The sequence below is a fragment of the Brachyhypopomus gauderio genome, chromosome 15, assembly GCF_052324685.1.
Source record: "Brachyhypopomus gauderio isolate BG-103 chromosome 15, BGAUD_0.2, whole genome shotgun sequence".
In the NCBI taxonomy this organism is placed as follows: Eukaryota; Metazoa; Chordata; class Actinopteri; order Gymnotiformes; family Hypopomidae; genus Brachyhypopomus; species Brachyhypopomus gauderio.
The window spans coordinates 8,473,746-8,491,340 of record NC_135225.1 but is presented as its reverse complement, the minus strand read 5'-3'; the positions used below and the strand labels follow the sequence as shown (position 1 = coordinate 8,491,340).

General features: G+C 38.2%; 2 protein-coding genes across 6 annotated transcripts; one reads left to right on the top strand and one right to left on the bottom strand.

Moving 5' to 3' along the window:
* Positions 1-698: 698 nt before the first annotated feature.
* Positions 699-10,374, bottom strand: urb2 (URB2 ribosome biogenesis homolog). Of its 4 annotated transcripts, none has more exons than XM_076973998.1 (11): positions 10,285-10,344; positions 8,547-8,594; positions 8,308-8,451; positions 7,851-8,027; positions 4,309-7,600; positions 4,051-4,211; positions 3,429-3,539; positions 2,968-3,210; positions 2,456-2,552; positions 1,825-1,958; positions 699-1,510 (listed from the first exon to the last, which is right to left on the bottom strand). In XM_076973998.1, the coding sequence occupies exons 3-11, from the start codon at positions 8,431-8,433 to the stop codon at positions 1,313-1,315; spliced, it is 4,539 nt and encodes a 1,512-aa protein (XP_076830113.1). In that variant the 5' UTR covers positions 8,434-8,451; positions 8,547-8,594; positions 10,285-10,344; the 3' UTR covers positions 699-1,312. The 4 variants fall into 4 exon arrangements, with proteins under 4 accessions (XP_076830113.1, XP_076830115.1, XP_076830112.1 ...); XM_076974000.1 differs by lacking the exon at positions 10,285-10,344 and adding an exon at positions 10,177-10,194; XM_076973997.1 differs by lacking the exon at positions 8,547-8,594 and having other exon boundaries at positions 10,285-10,374.
* Positions 10,375-10,724: 350 nt separating this feature from the next.
* abcb10 (ATP-binding cassette, sub-family B (MDR/TAP), member 10) lies at positions 10,725-16,818 on the top strand. Of its 2 annotated transcripts, XM_076974002.1 has the most exons (13): positions 10,726-11,734; positions 11,966-12,166; positions 12,324-12,526; positions 13,035-13,169; positions 13,326-13,472; positions 13,657-13,792; positions 13,980-14,075; positions 14,220-14,429; positions 14,538-14,617; positions 14,789-14,969; positions 15,170-15,213; positions 15,309-15,343; positions 15,589-16,818. In XM_076974002.1, exons 1-13 carry the CDS (start codon positions 11,317-11,319, stop codon positions 15,842-15,844), a joined length of 2,142 nt encoding a protein of 713 aa, XP_076830117.1. In that variant the 5' UTR covers positions 10,726-11,316; the 3' UTR covers positions 15,845-16,818. The 2 variants fall into 2 exon arrangements, with proteins under 2 accessions (XP_076830116.1, XP_076830117.1); XM_076974001.1 differs by having other exon boundaries at positions 10,725-11,734; positions 14,220-14,617.
* The last annotated feature ends 777 nt before the right edge of the window (positions 16,819-17,595 follow it).

Genomic DNA, 17,595 nt, shown 5'->3' with positions numbered 1-17,595 from the left:
AAAATAAATCAGAGAAAACATATGAATAACAAAAGAAAGAAGGAAACAATTTTTTTATAAGATTATTTATTAACTACGTAAATACGCTGTGTTATTTTACAAAAATCATGACTGCAACATTATTAAGTTAAATGTGAAGGTATTTCAACATTTTCTGAATTTTATCTTGACATTTCTCAGGAAATATTCTTGAACATGAAATCCGATCCAGTGATTGGTTCTTGCAGGGAGTTTTGAAACGACGTCATCCAGGATCAGCTTTGCGGTAAAGCCAGGTGTCGTAAATCAGCTCTGAGACTGACACTTACGAATTGCTCCTACACTTCGCTTAAAGTGAGACTGAGAGGCTTGATAACTAACTTTTAGTCTCAGCTTTTAACTAAGAATTATTTTAGACATAAGTCAATTCTTAGCAGCATTCTTAGGAGTAATTCTAAGAAGGTTGATAAATACGGGCCCAGACTAACACGTAACTAACGTTATCAATTTAAAATAGGATTGCAATAGGACTGTAACAAGTAAAAGTACATGTTATAAAATCTACTTAGAGTAAAAGTACATAAAACCTACTTTCAGGTTTTACAATTACAAGTGAGTAAATGTAATGCATTACTTTCCACTTCTGGTCTGAGTAGTTTAAAATGGTTGGTTTTACTACACATGTAGGTATCAAGCACAAAGAAACAATGACAGGAAAAAAAATGGGAAAGTATTTTCTTTGTTATCTGCATGGCAATCAACTACACACAAGTATTACATAATTGCATTTGCATTCAAAGATAATTAGCAGATTTCTGTACATGTATGTTACAAAATCATAACATAGAATATCAACACAATAGAAACAAAAAAATTGTTTGACAAATATGCTGACATTACATTTATTTAAACAGTTGACAAATATGAAAATGTCTTCCAGACATTCAAGACCACCACTTGTGTTTACAAAATACTAATGGTTCAAATGCTTAAGTACCATTACTTCTTAAAATTAAGCTGAAGTATTTCAAAGTATTTCTATTTCCAATACAGCACTAGACTACGGTTAACACAAGTTAAATATCACAGCAGGTACTGAGATTCCTCAGATGAGGTAAAATCCATAAATTTTTCAGTTTTTCATTAAAACACACACTGCAGATTCATCAGCCTATTCGTTTGTGTCTGCTTCAAAGTTAGATATGTTGTGCATTAAAACATGCACTTGGGAACACAACTGTTGTATAAAGCTGTATTGTGGTCTTTCTCTTGGCTTTAACAAAACTTGTCATTCTCCTTTTTGTTATATTTTACAATACTGAGCGAGAGATCTTCAGGCAGTATACTTTTCTTCCCCTTGCCATTGAGATTTGTGATAGTGTGTGTAGTTTTTGTACAGTTCATCAAATACCTCCTTAACACCTTTTTGCAAAGTCCTGTTCAAGAACTTAATATCATTTTCAATGCACTGGTCCAGAATACAGTAGATGCCTTCTGTCAGGTGTGCTTTGATTTCTGGTCGAAGTGTCACCTTCACAAAAGGAACACACAAGCAACACACTTCAAGTGACCTTCATTACTGATAAAGTCACATACACACAGAAAGGGATTTGAAACTACACTTATCTGGTTCAATTCCTGACTATTAAGGACATGAACTGAGGCTGTGCATTTTTTCTTTAGAGACTAAATATACAGTCTCTAAAATAATTTTTTTGCTTATTGCCCGTGAGCTGAAGATCTTGGACAGTACAAAGGAACTTTTAGTGTAAAACCAACCAGTTTATTAAGTAATTACAGTCATGTGTACCTCGTGGTTTCATGTCTGTGACCAAGAGATCTTACCTTCTGTAGTTCATTAACATACTGAGCAACAATGAAAGAGGACAAAATGGTGAATCCCTCAGCAGTTTTGTTAATGTGGGTGTACATTCTCTCCACTAGTCTGGCACACTTCAAGAGATGTTCAGAATCACTTTCTTTGGGCAAAAAAAAAACAAACAAACAAGATATTAAGATTAAATTTAATCAAATTAAAGATAAAATTAAGTTGATTAATAAATTTTAAACATTATTTAAAAGACAACAATGGGAGAAAGCTCAAAAGATAAAAGGGAAATAAGAACATGAGAATTACATTAAATTTTGATTAGATTTTATAGCTGAAAAGAACAGTAAATGTTCAGATGTGATCTGCTAGACTTTCCTATAAATCTGGTATGAGTACCACCAGTTGAAACCAGTGAAGATGTGCCATTTAGGGACTAAACCAGGCCTAAACTGAAATTGACCTACCTTTCAACTTAAATGTTTCATTTAGCAGAAGAGAAACAAATATCTTGTTGCATCATAGAATTAACTAATTAGTACAGAGAAACATCTTTTAAATTATGATTCCATTATTTTTCACACATCATGATTTTTGATCTGCTGTTAAAATGCTATAATGCTGTGAAAATACAACAACGTGGTTTACCTCTCTCATTCATGACCTTCTGTTTGCCCTCATGCATGATGGATGTCACCAGACGATAAAAACAGTTCAGGAAGGTTGGTGCAGACTTCAACATTACCTATATCCATCGAAAGAGAGAGTTAGAAACACATATTTGCTGCAAGTGACTGAAATTATGTCTCACAAGAATTAGTCTAATTTCTGTTATGGGACTGATATTACGGCTTGTAACACATTAAACTACAGTGGTAATCGTTAATCCATAATAGATATTCTTATCAGACTACAATGTGGCTTAGTCAGGGTCTGGGATACTGGCCTTGTATCTCTCAAGTATCGTGACTCAATTATTTTTCATTCATAGCTTTTAAACTCTTTCCTTCCTTGAGTTTAATAATATGAAATTAATCTGAAACATGATTCATACCAATATCTAATGTTACCAGTGTCTATACTAATATCAAATGTTAAATGCAGATTAAGTTAAGTGTGGCCTCATGCTACACATACTCTTTCATTTGAAGATCAGTCACCTTAGGATAGCAGAGGATGATGGCAAACAAGGCTTCATGGATGGCTTGAAAGGTAGAATGGTAATCCTCCATGGACTGGTTCTCCAGGGGAACAAAATGAAGAGCTCCCAGGACCAGTATGACATTATGGGGGCTGGACAGCCAAGAATCTCCCTGACGGAGGAGTGTGGTTAATGTGTCTACCACTGGCACAGTTAGGGCATTGGTCAGTGACGCCACTTCACTGGTTTCTCTCAACACAAACTAAAAAAAGAGATTTATTGCAAAGAAACATTACATAAGCATACATACATAACCATAAACATCATCAATGTTAATTGTGAAATATGGAAACAAACATCCCATACAATATCCCATAATGAACAAAAACTGAAATTTCAATATACATTTAAGCTATTCGCAAAGAACCAAATGAATAATACACAATGAGTAAACACAAATATTCTCATTGGAATACTCACAACAAGGGAAGATATGATCTGTGGAACAATAGCCCAGAATGCTTTTGAGCACGTCACTGGTAGCGAACAGCATGCAAGTAGCTTTATTAGCATCACAGTTGCAAGGACTTCCTGTCAAAGAAAATGCACATTTATTTTTTATGTTGTCACAAGCAGGAACAAATGTTAACTAAAATATTATTGTATATTATTTCAAATATTAAATCAGGTATTCAAAAATGCACTTTTGGATAAAATGTGGTAAAGTAACAAGAGATTGAATTTGTGAGATTTATTCCTGTCCAATTGAACACACTTAAATGTAATTAAAGGTCAATAATAAAATGACAATTAGTAATCTCTCACAATGTACTCAATTATATATAATGAACTCATAAAAGCATTTCGTTATTAGACAAATACAGTGGAGTCAAAAGCAGAATGCATTTCTTTCAGCTGTAGTGCAGCAAAAACATTAATTAACCAAACACACTCCAAAAACATTTCAATAGAGTAATGGTACATCAAACAAACTATAAAACAACGTTTAAAGTCATATACATTACTGGACAAGAGATGTTTAGCAAAATATTAATAATACATTTCAGGATTTCAGAAGATCATTCAAAACAGAGTAACTTACTCTGTAGCAGCCTCTTTTAACTTTGGAAGCAACAAGTCCCTCTTGGAACATGAGAAGGAGCAGATGGAATTGCTCTTGAGAACAGCTGACCACCAACTGAGCAAGCAGGTCCTTAATTGGTGCCTCTAGTTCCTTTACGTCTGATATAGACAACCATAAACCTAGCATAAATGAATTACAGATGTTACGAGAGTTAACAGAGTGAAGTATTACAAAAGTGTCACTTCGTAAATGTGAAGATCCTAAATTCATGCTTACTTGTCAGTAATTTATGGATGCTCTTCAGAATCTCTAAATAGAGATCTTCAAGATCCGACTCCCTAGTGGTCAGCGCAGCCAAGTAAAATGCTGAGAGATAATGGAGTGAAGAAATGAGAAAATCCATGGGTTGAGGTGCTGAGCACAACTCCTTCATGATCTGTAGGCCAAAGTTCTTGTACACTTCTTTGTGGGATAATTTGTCTTGTGCATCTCCATCAGCAATGTCCCCAGTATGATGGGAAGCCTTTGCCAGTTCGCTCTTAATCATCACAGTTACCACATCAACAGTGAATGATTGTTTGATTACACTCCGTGCAGAGTCTGTCATTAAAGACTGAATGGTGGGTACCATAATGATGACTGCCTTTCCCAACTGCTTCGTCAGTGTCTCATCCAGGTTCTTGTTTGTTTGAAAGGCAGACATCATTTCTTTACATAGTGTACTCAAAGTTGCTAGATGAAGCTCTATTAAGCACTGTTCCTCTTCACATTTCCCCGTGTTTGCAAATGATGTTCCAACACCAACAGCTTTTTCCACCATGAAATTGGTGAACTTCTCTAGGTTGATTTGCACGCTGGATTTTCGGTCGATTATCAGCTTGATTAGGTACTGGATGAAGCCTTGAACTGACTGAAGCAAAGTAAACCAAACAGAAATGTCTACACTTCTGAAAAGGCCCCTGCTCAAAGAGGAGAAGAGAGACATCACAGTTGACTCCAATAGTGTACTGCCATGTACAACTTTAAGGACCTGATGAAAACTACCCCCCGCTAGGAATGCCAGGAGGTCAAACAGCTCTTTCAACAGACCGACAGGTGCTGAACACGCTCCATTTTCATGATGCTGAACACAAAGATTCATTAAGAACAAACTCAAAAAAAGTTCTATATAATCTTCGTGTGACATTGCATATGGATTCAGAACATTTGTGATCTTGATCAACTTCAGAAGGCTGCCTACTTGTGTGTCAGACATGGGTAGAGAAATACCAGTTTTAACACTGTCCATAATCTCCTGGGACATGGCTTTCAGTCTCTTTAAAGAAGGTGAAATCTGAGCAGTGCCTTCTTCCTTGTTTTCAGAGACATCCATTTCTGTGCAAGATTTAAAAAAGGAAGGACATACAGAATGTGCATCAGAAGCACAGAGCAGCCCAAATATCCTCTTTATTATTGAAGTCAACACAGCCGAGTGTATATCAGGTAGTTCACAGAGAACCACACTCTCCAGTAACTGCCTTGACATGTGGGAGACAGACTGATCAGTCATCTCTGTGTTTCTCCCAAAGTCACTCTGAAGCACAGACTCTAAAATCATGTCCGCTATGTGAGATGCATCTTCTTGTGAGAGGTATGGAGCAATTAAAGGCAGATTGGTGATAATTAGAAACCAGCAAGCCACTGGATAGGTATCACTATTAACACTGCAAAGCTGGAGGTCCCAAGATTGGTCCATATTCAGATTGATCAAAAGTTCTTGCCTGTTCACTACGTACTGAGCAGTTTCACAAAGAATGTTTTGTGTGTTTGCGTTTGACACGAGTAAATGTTTCTTCATTTTGTGGAGGGCAAGATGTTTCTGAAGAAGCTTACTCAGTGGACTCATCTCCAGGCCTCCAGACCCTGTTAGCACCAAAACCTTCTCTATCGTGTCCGAGATATGACTGACATCATTGCTCAGACCAGTTGGGGATGTGTATTTACTGCAATGAATTTGAAAGAGTGTGTCTGTCTCATGCCAAGTATGAGTAAGGAGAAGACTTGTCTCTTTAATCTTCTCTCCCCAGATGCTGTCTTTAATAACAACGCCATCAAGATTCTGCAGCAGTGCCCTAAGAAACATAAGCATCTTCTCCATCATACTTTGGGTTTGTCTGACAATAGGCACTGGGGTACTATTGTCTAGGGCCTTCAGACTGAAAATAACGGCATGGAGGAAAATACTCAAGGAGAATAGCTTCTGGGCAGATGCATCCGTTGTTTTTTCCAGATAGGGGAGCTCATTTTGCATGTGCTCCAGGATAAACATGCAGATTTCAAGATTCTGGCTGGCAGGGCTGTTCAAGAGACACTGGCTCAAGCTCTTCTGCACAGCCTGAGGCAACAATGCCTGTCTCAGTTCATAAGCAGCTGGTCGACCAATTACATCCACGAGTTCCTCAAAGAGTTTGGGCAGCTGTCGTAGTTTACTGTAGGTCTGTAGGACCTCACACACAAGTGTTTCCCGAGCTTTCTTTACGCGCAACTCCATGTTGACTGCATCCACCCACACAGATGAAACAAGGTCATCAAGATCAGGCACCAAGATGTGGTGATTAAGTGCAAGCAGAGTTCTCAGACAACGGTACCAGGCTGGTATTCCTGTCTGTGCATTATTTAGCAAAAGCTGTGCAACTTTTCTGTAGAAATTGAACTGTACCTCTCTGTGATGCATTCTGTCTGCAGCTACATTATAGATATCTCCAGCCAAGCAGTGATTCAGAATGTTCTCTAGTGCAAGAAGAGCAAGGCTCCAGTTTGCAACATTAAATGTTTCCTTGGTGCTCAGATCCTCTGTAAATTCTAGAACAGTAATTAACTTTGTCATAAGGTGAAAGAAAAGTAGCTTGTTTTCTCCCCTTTTGCAAAAAGAATCTAAAGCCAATTTAATAATTAACGATAGAGAATTGGATCTGACTGCATAAAACAAAGCCTCGTCATCTTCATATCTGTGGACGAGCTTTGACACAATGGTTGAAACAGGGCAGAGCAACAGCTTTCCTTTTGGTTCCTTTCTAGCACCTGATTTTTGTTCTGATGGCAGAACTTCTTCTTTGTAGGCTGGTAGGTGGTCAGGAGAGAAAAGAGCTGACTGGAGAATTGTGTCCACTTTGCTGCGAATGTCTTTGTTAAGATGCTGCCGTATTCTCATATCGTCCTTTTCAGTCCATTGCCTTGTGGTCAGCAAATGTTTTAGCAAGCACAGAGGCTGAAGAAGGTGTTCTGTGACCTGCATAAAAACTCTGTTGGTGTTGCCTTGCTGCCTTTGTACAGTCCGGTAAGTATTAAGAACAAGAAACAAAACCTCAAACACCTTGAGTACTAGAGACTCTGCAGAACCCTGTTGCTTCAGCTGAAAACAGGCCAAACCACACAGGTTAGCCAGTAATTTCACAAGCAGCTCATATCTGGCAGTGTAAGTCACAGACAAGACAGGGCTTGTCAGGAGTCCATGGCAACAGCTCAAAATAATGGACAGACTAACAGACAGAGTTCCTGAAGTGCTTTCCAGAATCCTTTCATTGATTATCTATAAAAGATAGATAAAATAGATATTGCCATAAAATAGATGGAAATGCAAAGACACTAAATTGAATGATTTAGTTTTCAACAAATTTTAGAAACAGATAAAAATACAATACAAACTTGAAAGACTACTCTTCACAGGTAAAACCTTAAAACCTCTTAATGCAATTAATGTTCTTAAGAGCCAACATTTAGCATTCATTTTAAAGCAAAATCAAAAGACCTAAAATTGAGCCACATGGCACTTCATCTACCTGAGCAACTGATGGATTCAGTGTAATTGTCTTCCCTTGCTTTAAGACATTATAAAGCTTCTTGCTGTGAAGAATTTCATCCAAGTAGGTCCATAATCCTTCCACTACTTCTAGGGCGATTGGAACTTTCTTGTTGTAGCAACAACAAAGGGCATGAGAGACCCAGTTAAGCAAAACCTGCAAAAAGAAAACTATACATTTGTATGTGTACATTTCATTATACTTTATACACTCACTGGCTGAGCTTTCTGTATTACATGCATGTTTTGGATACAAAAAAGCATAATACAGGGACAAAGGGACATATTTCAGGGACATAAAGAATTTAAAGCACTGCCTCAATAGACATTTAACCACAGGGGAACCAAAAGGTCATTTGTGGGGACAAAAATGTTTCAAATCTTTTGTTTCTTACATTATTTATTGCACAGGGCACAAAATTAAAATGAATAATGACCTGTTCCTTATTTGGGAGAAGGCACTGTGTGGATACCCATGCAAATCGAGCTAGCTTCAGCTTATCTGACCATGGTGTGTGAGGGCTTTTCAGCTTCACATGGATGCCAGAGTAGATGGTAGCCATGCCTAAAACTTGATCTGCCTGAGGAGACAAAGAAACAGCACAGAGGTGATGTGAACACATACATAGTAATGACAAGAATGTAATCATACATAATGCAGTGTAAATTAGCTAACCTTTCTTTAGATACAGAGATTGCAGTTTCACAGTTCAGCAATTTTTACCTAGCAAAACAAATATTCAAACATCATGTTTACCACCCTCTTTTTAAATGCTGTGTGCATGTCACCTGTATTCCATTTAGGTCTACTATGAATTGGCTATAATTCAAGTGCACATTTCATTATATTATGGATTTATTATAAAACTTAAGATCATATTACTTAGTAAATATTAGATCTGGACAAATCTAATTCAAATGTGTCTAAAAATGTAAAGGGTACCGCAAATTTTATTTGGTGTAACATTAAAGTAGGAGCATATTACTCATGGCATGCCAGGGCGAAATGACCACAAGAAGCTTTAGTGAATAACAATAACTGGTGTTAACTAAAGCCTCCAACATGAAAGTTGCAGTAAGTAAAATTTGTTTTCCAGAATTGAAAGACATTGCACTGCTAAGTCAATAAGAAAAAATATCTGCTAAAATATAGCGTCCTCTGCTGAGGATCCACATCAAACATGAAATATTCATTCAAAAATCAAATTGCTGCAAAATCCAACCCTACAGCATTTTCAGACCACGTCAGACGTTTTTATATATTAATGTCACACACAGGCTCAAAGACAGTCTAGTTTGATTGACTAGTTACCCGAGTAACATTAGTGGGGGATTAAGCAAATATAATATAAAAAAATAGGGCACATTTACTTTAATAATGTTTCAATAAATCTGTTCAAAACTGTCAATTAGGGCTAAATTAACATTACTTTAACGTTATTTTTCTGTTTACAAATGTTAATCCCACTACTTTTTATGGATTCACACCTCTGGATGTCGGGGTTTTTGAACAAGTGCAGTGATGTCGGCCTAACCAGCCACTCTTACAGCTAAAATGTAACCTGGCAGGTTACTCGGTGAACACACTACATTTGAAAAGTGGATCAAATGCAAATCCAACATTACATTGTTATGGATATGATTACAACACTAGATGATTCCAGCTACAGCCCACAGAAGACATTTCCATCACATTTTGGTAAGAATTCTCTTTGATCCCTTGACCGTAAACCATGAACTTTATACACAAGTGTACCGGACGACAAAGGATGAAAAGTAGGCGACAATATGGCAATTCTCAGCCAGTATATTTCAGGTTAAGATTCACTATATGGGTTCTTTTCAGTTTTGTAACTGGGTCTAGACTAGAGACTGTTCATAATGTTAGCAAACTAACATTAACTATCTAGTTAGCTTGGTCACATTAAATTAAATCATGTGAAAAATGAAGAATCGGTATTTAAACATTTCGAAGGAAAACTCAATGTTTCTCAGAACAGAACGACAATAGATTAAACCATGCTGGTGGAAATGTAGTCACCCATCCAGGCTACTGAGGGATTCTTTTTTACTGGAGTTAGTCGCGAAATAAATGAAATACCGAGCGTCATGGAGTATGTGCTAACCGATGCACCAGTCTTATTCCCTCCTATGATAGACATCAAATACTTATTTTAAATAGTAAAGTATTTAAATAGTATTTATAACTGCTAGTCCATGCCTGAAGACTCGAACATTAATTTGGGTTAGGCCGCTCGTTTTGAACGGCTACAACATTTTTTATGTGGAAGCATTTTAAATTTTACCTGTGCTTTTTGTTATATATGTTAGCATATAGATCATCAATGAGTGCGGATGTTGTAATTTGTTGAATCATGTTCTATCGCGAATATAAAAATACCGCACAAACTTACGGTAACATGCCACACGTGTTCCTGGTGTAGTTTAGGATGTCTCAACTCTAACCTTTGCGCTTTCACCCCAGCCAACAATAATCAATTGACTATGATGATGATGATGATTCATTGGTTTATCTCCTTTCCCAGTACTATATGCTGCTTTCCTCCATTGCATTATTTAGCCTGCTGTGATTATTTACGGGGTTTTTTGCATGCCATTACCCATACCCATAAAAAAACAACAATATGAAGGTAATATCTTGAAGTATACGAGACCGATGTTACATGCATCACATCTCGGTATTGGAGAACGGTTTATTACACTGTGGATTTTTAGGATCAGATATTGCATACATGTGTGTAGTGCATTTAGCTAGATATCTAACCATATACAAAAAAATAATAATCAGCGAATCTTGCTGGTTAGCTATTTGCTGAACGATGAATCGTGTATGTTTGGCCATGTCTGTCTGGAAACATATTGAAACTGGTGCGGCCACAAGCTTAGGATGTTTTACTTTCTATTACAACTTAATTGTTTTCAACTGCAGGACATTTTCCGGGGTCACCTTTAGTTATCGTTGTTAATATTTAACATTATTGTCAGAATGTACTTGATGTTTGAGACCCGTGTGGTTTTGTAAGCTACACATACGACCTATTGGCTGTGTATCGTGACTTTAACAGATTTGTAGTGACACTGGGGCGCTGCCGGTGTCCGGGGTGTGCGGAGAGATAAACGCGACGATAAGGACGAAAGGTCTGCATGTATAGCTGTGAGGGGCAGATAATGCTCAGTAACCGTCATAACCGAACAATTACTCGGCTCACGTTTCGCTTGGTTTCTTTAAAGATGTCAGACGCGAAATGTTGCTCCAATGTCAAACGTAATCCTCTAGCGTCGTATTGCGTAGCGAATGTTATGCACTAGCCACGTTACTTCATAGCGTTTGTTTTGCTGGGGATAAAAGTCATGAGTCAAAGTGAACTAATCCACAGCTAGAGTTACTTTATTTGGAAATGCAAGTCGTCTATTTTTTTCTCTAAATGTATATAGTAAACATGTTAAAAATGCCAAGGTTCACTGCTGGAAAACTGCTGCAACGGTGGAACTTTTCCTGTCGCCGTTCAGAAAGACTTTATCGTGAAAGTGTGAGAAGACCGTGGAAAAGTCGTGCGTGTGAGAGTGGAGTTCAACCCGTCCGTGTATGTGTGTTACCCGCCGGGGGAGTCACGTGGCGCGGTCCATTCATCACCCATGGGCCGAACTTTGTGACCCGGCGTGTATGGAAACACGCCACACATGTGCTTGCTTTCTACAGTACGTCGCCGGACTCTAAACAAACTTCACAGCATGTTGGAAATGACAGTAAAGACGAGACCAAAGGCAAACCAGCAAGGTTACCCTCAGATGACTTCAGAAAATTGCTGCAGCTTGCTTATCCAGAGCGCTTTAGACTGACAGGTATGGCCGAGGCCTCAGTTGTTACGTTTTATTGTAATTTGAACCATAATTTACTTTACAACCATTATACTGTACGTCGAAGGTAACTATGCTTTTACAAAAGATGTCCAGTAAGCGCTGGGATGTTAGATAGGTGACTACGTTTATAAATCGTCAGATTCACAAGTACATTGCTGAAATGTGCTGTTGGTTGTGTCCAGTATTCGTGTTGACATCCAGGTTTCTTCACAGCTGCGGTGAGCTTTCTGGTCGTCTCCAGCGCAGTCACCATGTCTGCGCCGTTTTTTCTCGGAAAAGTGATCGACACAATCTATTCAAGCTCGTCTGCAGATTTTCACGACTCCCTGACGTCATTGTGCATCATGCTGGCAGGGGTCTTTCTGTGTGGGGGGGCTGCTAATGCTGCCCGTATCTACCTCATGCAAGTCTCAGGTGAAGTTCTCCACAAGACCCCAAATCCCCACCTGTTGTATTTTCACAATTAAGCAAAAGAAATTCATCTTTACTGTTTGTTTGTGAATTGGTGAGGTACTGTCACCTTGACTTGAATGCATTCTGAAAGTTGCCTTGTCTGTGATGGTTTTTGCAGGGCAGCAGATTGTGAGAAATTTACGTGAATCGCTTTTTTCCTCAATTTTGAGGCAGGAGGTGGGATTCTTTGATAAAACTCGCACTGGTGAGCTCATTAACCGCCTTTCAGCAGACACTGCTGTGGTTGGATATGCGCTCACTGACAACTTGTCTGATGGTCTTCGGTCAGTGGCTCAGGCTGTGGCTGGAGTCAGCATGATGGTGAGCATAAAGCTAATGCTAAGAAGTGTTGTGATCGACTCATTGGTGTTTTGCCTAATGCTCATTTACTCCAAAGTGTGAAAGACTTAACTGCAAACGTTTCTGAAATTAGGTGGTATTATTTAATTAATCTGCTTGGTTTTGTGAAGTACTTTCTATTTTCTCAATAATTTTTCACCTCAGTATAGTTGAATGAGTTCTGATTATTTTGACCAGAAGTATTTCCTGGTTACTTACTGTTCAAACTAGTTTGACAACCATAAAAAAGTGATTACATCACTTCTTTATACCAGTATATCTCTGGATTCCAAAATATGTCAAATTTGTGTAAAATGCTGCTTATCTTTTATCAAAATAAAAGTCTGATATTCATGAATACTTTTGAATTAATAACCTAGAGACAAGAGGATAGACACAAAATGTTTTCGTTCTTTGTATTTTATTCTGATTGCAGAGGTAATTTTTCTTTTTTTCTTCTTTTTTTTGCTTACACTTTCCTTCTCTTCAGTTCTATGTGTCACCCAGTCTTGCAGCCTTTGTCTTGATGATTGTGCCTCCCATGGCTGGCCTGGCTGTCATCTACGGAAGGTACTTGCGCTCTATATCTGAGCGCACTCAGGATTCCCTTGCAAATGCCACAGAGGTTAGAACCAGCTGTTTGTGTTATCTTCATTTACCTGCTTTAAGTAAGATGCTGATTCTTCATTACATAGGTGAACTCTTCCCTTTTAATGAAATTCACATCCACTAATTTATTTTCATTTATTTATCTCTTTACACATTTCTTTTTATTTAATAGCTGGCAGAAGAGAAGATTAGTAACTTGAGGACGGTTCGGGCGTTTGACAAAGAGCTGATGGAACTGCAGAAGTATGCAGAGAGGGTGGAGCATGTCTTTTACCTGGCTAAGAAGGAAGCTGTGCTTCGTGCTGGTTTCTATGGAGCAGTGAGTTTCTTTTTTTCACTCATGAAATGTTCCCCACAGGTTTAAATTTGAGAGTAAGATATCTAACAAAACTAAAATATGCACATAGTTTTCTGCTCTTACTGAAGGCTAAATGAAGGATTTTATATATGTGAGGCAACAAGAAATATATAAATTTCACTTTCATTTGTGCTTCTGTGTGTAGACAGGCCTGAGTGGAAATATCATAATCCTCAGCGTCCTGTACAAGGGTGGCCTCCTGATGGCCAGTGATCACATGACTGTGGGAGAGCTTTCCTCCTTCCTCATGTATGCCTTCTGGGTGGGGGTCAGCATTGCTGGTAAGTATGAACAATTCTGTATTAGTTTTATATTTAGTTTAAATTGTCCAAATTTAATGTAGCTCAGTGAATTTAGCACAGCAAAACTATGGACAAACTAATCACTGCATGTGTTTCAATACTAGTACCGTTCGACCACTGTATTCTACAATTACAAGTTTGACATTTGTGTGCTGTTAATTGAAAGGCCTCAGCTCATTTTATTCGGAGCTGATGAAAGGATTTGGTGCTGGTACTCGCCTCTGGGAACTGACGGACCGGAAGCCTGAATTTTCTCTCAATGGTAGGTGTTAATATTCCATATATCGTTTGTTTCTCTGATGATTTTTCAATCAATATTAACATAGCTATGATTAAATATTTTGCCAGCATTTTCTTTTTACGTTAAGGTTGTCTGTCTGCCCATCAATCCCTTTTTATCTCTCAGACGGGCTGGTGTTGAGACCAGAGCAGCTGAAAGGGGCCCTCGAGTTCCGTAATGTGTCATTTGCTTACCCAACAAGAAAAGATGCACTCATCTTCCAGGACCTGAGCTTGTCTGTGCCTGCTGGCTCAGTGATGGCAGTAGTTGGGCCAAGTGGCTCAGGAAAATCAACACTGGTATCTCTCCTGCTTCGCCTTTATAACCCGGACTCGGGTGAGGATGTTCTCTGGTTAGACCTCTGGTTAGAAATGTTCAAATCAGGGTTGGAGGTTACATTGCAAACGGAGACTTTTGTTTTTTTTATCTCCTACTTCGACTTAGGTATGATAACTGTAGATGGCTGGGATATTCGAGATCTGAATCCTCATTGGCTGCGCAGTCATATTGGAACTGTTAGCCAGGTAAACGGAGCACAGCACAACCACAGGGCAAATACATTGTAGATACACATTACCACTATAGAATGTCAGGATGATTTGAGTATTAAGTTTTCAGGCTCAGCATTTATTTTCAGAATCCTCTTCAGATTTACAAATGTCTTTTTCCCCCTCTTTTCTTCATTTTCTGAGTAGGAGCCGGTACTCTTCTCCTGTTCCATTGCTGAGAACATTGCTTATGGAGCAACAGTCCCCAGTCAGGTTTCAGCACAGGAGATCTACCAAGCAGCTCGGATAGCTAATGCGCATGACTTCATTCAGAGCTTTCCCAATGGTTTCGACACTGTGGTTGGGGAGAAAGGAGTGCTACTGTCAGGTACTAAAGATACATGCTTTTATTATACCCCCAGTTTACAATGGCCATTTTGTGGTTGCTGGTGTCATACTTTATTCAACAATCTGGCCTCTCTCACTTAAGTGAAAATTTTCCTTTCTTATAAGCACTACAGCATTATTGTAAATAGGCTCAAATTTCAACCCCACACAGAATCACTAATCGATTTCTTGCTAAAACAGGTGGACAGAAACAAAGAATTGCTATAGCAAGGGCCTTGCTGAAGGTAATTTATTCTGCTTTTTCTTCAGCATGTTCCATAATACATTTTACGTTACTCGCCTTTACAAAACTAAAATGTTTTTCTCGTGCCTCTCACAGAATCCCAAAATACTTTTATTAGATGAAGCTACAAGGTAAGATAAAGATTTATATAAATAATGACTGTAGCCTATAAGATATTCACTGGGGGAAAAGTGGACAAACTTTGACATATGGTGTTCAATAACACCAGGAAGCACACAGTTTTGTTGTCTTCCATCTACCAACCGCTGGCATTTTGACATAGGAGGAATATGCTGCATCTCTTTTGTACTAATAGCCAGAAGCCATGATTTTTTGTTCAAGCCTTCTCTGTTTCTCCCCTGCCTCTGACCCCCAGTGCTCTGGATACAGAGAATGAGTTCCTGGTGCAGGAGGCTTTAGAGCGGCTGATGGAGGGACGCACGGTGCTCATTATCGCCCACCGTCTCTCCACCATCCAGAACGCCGATGCTGTGGCCGTACTGGACCAGCGGCGCGTGATGGAGAGTGGCCGTCATGCCGAGCTCCTCGCAAACCGAGACGGGCTCTTCCGCAAACTCGTGGAAAAGCAGGCCTTCCTACAGGACGAGCAGAAACAGGCTCTTGCAAAGTAGGATAAAGGTTAAAAGAACATTGGTGGAATAATGGAAATGCTTACTGGGTTATTGTCAGGACAAATAGACATTGGTGCTGCAGTTGGTATTACACTGGGTTTTGTTGTATCTGAGTGCCTATAAACACATGTGTGCATATGTGTATGTATATACACACAAACACACATGACAAAGGATAAAATGTAGTTTTTTAAACACTGCCACTTTACATTTAACTGGAATATGTTGATGTGTTGAAAGTTTTTTCTAAACACTGGAGTGCCATTGTGATCTTAATTACTGAAAAGTAGTAGGTTACTATATTTGGCATGGTTACATTTAAAAATCATAATAATACAGTATGCACAGTTAGTCAAAGAGATGTGTAGCATCTTCACTAGTGAGAGATATCTCTTCCTTGAATTTATGTGTAAAGATCGCACAAAATACATCTTTGACATTCCAGAAAACAAAACCCATCAACTTGTACACAACGTGTACAAAAATGCATTATGTCCAGTATTGCTATGACACTATATTGGCTTTATCTGTTCTTTAGTATTTTTTTCACTAAATCAGGATGTATTTGAATATGGTCAACTTCAAAGTAATGAATGTTTTAACAAGTATATGCATTAATCACTTAACAGCCATGAAAGGAAATTATTTGTATTTTTTAAATGGGTAATTATTTTTCACTGTGGCTTAACTTAGTGTTACAGTAGTATTTTTAAAACATATTGCTTTTTCTTTATTATTAAATGAAATTCATGTCAAGTAATGTAATCATTTTAAAGTTTTGGCATGCTACTTTATCATATTTTTTACGTAAAATATATTGTTGATATACACAAATTTACTATGTTTGTTTTTCTTATCCCCACATTGTTATTGACATTTTACTGAAGAATTGGGCACCATTTAGGTACCCCAATCAACAGGTTTCTCGTACAATTCAGAGCACTTAATGTTCATTACCAAAAGAGGGCACTGCTGACCTCGGGAAAAGTTTTACACAACATTTTAATTTCTCTTTACATCTCTAAAGCAAATGGCAACATTGTTCGTATAAAATCAGTTATTTTGAAATTAGACTGGTAATCTTAAAGCCCAATCAGAGCTATCTTTCCAAATGGAGACGTCGCCGGTTAGCCACTGAGCTGCTCAGATCCCTTGGTGTAAGTGGCGTTTTCCCAAGCTCCAGTACACTGGGCTGCTAGTGTAGTTTAGGTTTAACGGAAACAATGAACGTGGAAATGTTTTACAATGTTAACGTTACCAATAGATACATTTTGATTAAAGTTACTGGATGATATCGACAGTACCGTAATCGGTAACTAGTAAGTATATTAAAACGTCTTGTGATGTGTAGCCCATGTTGTGCAAAAAAGTACAGTGAAAATTATTTTCTCACTGATTAGGAGACAAACTCCAATCCCACGACATCCGCTTGGGTTACTCTGCAAAGGACTGTCATTTCAGTTCTGAAGTCTGATGAGTTCATGCGGATTAGTCTATAGCTTATGCATTTCTGTCTGAAAGTAGATAAATTCACAGCCCCTTTCTTTCCTCACATATGACCTATAGTTTATTCTTAATTATTGTTTTAATAAAGAAAATGAGATGTTTACTAATTCCAAACACTGAAACACTTCATTCAAGCATCCTATAAAATACTTTAGACTCTCAAGTGACACGTTATTTTGGCCAACTTCCAAAGACCTTTTTGCTCAAGCGACCTGAATCTGGTCTATTATGAAAACATAAAATAT

What these genes read in the sequence shown, in the direction of transcription:
- abcb10 (XM_076974001.1), top strand. Translation starts at nt 11,317, where the DNA reads ATGTATATAGTAAACATGTTAAAAATGCCAAGGTTCACTGCTGGAAAA. An exon ending in GCCTGAATTTTCTCTCAATG is followed by an intron (nt 14,076 to 14,219) that starts GTAGGTGTTAAT and finishes TTTATCTCTCAG; the next exon opens with ACGGGCTGGTGTTGAGACCA. An exon ending in TAGCAAGGGCCTTGCTGAAG is followed by an intron (nt 15,214 to 15,308) that starts GTAATTTATTCT and finishes TGCCTCTCACAG; the next exon opens with AATCCCAAAATACTTTTATT.
- urb2 (XM_076973997.1), bottom strand. Translation starts at nt 8,433, where the DNA reads ATGGCTACCATCTACTCTGGCATCCATGTGAAGCTGAAAAGCCCTCAC. An exon ending in TTAAAAGAGGCTGCTACAGA is followed by an intron (nt 3,540 to 4,050) that starts GTAAGTTACTCT and finishes TTTCTTTGACAG; the next exon opens with GAAGTCCTTGCAACTGTGAT. An exon ending in AGATCATATCTTCCCTTGTT is followed by an intron (nt 3,211 to 3,428) that starts GTGAGTATTCCA and finishes CTCTTTTTTTAG; the next exon opens with TTTGTGTTGAGAGAAACCAG.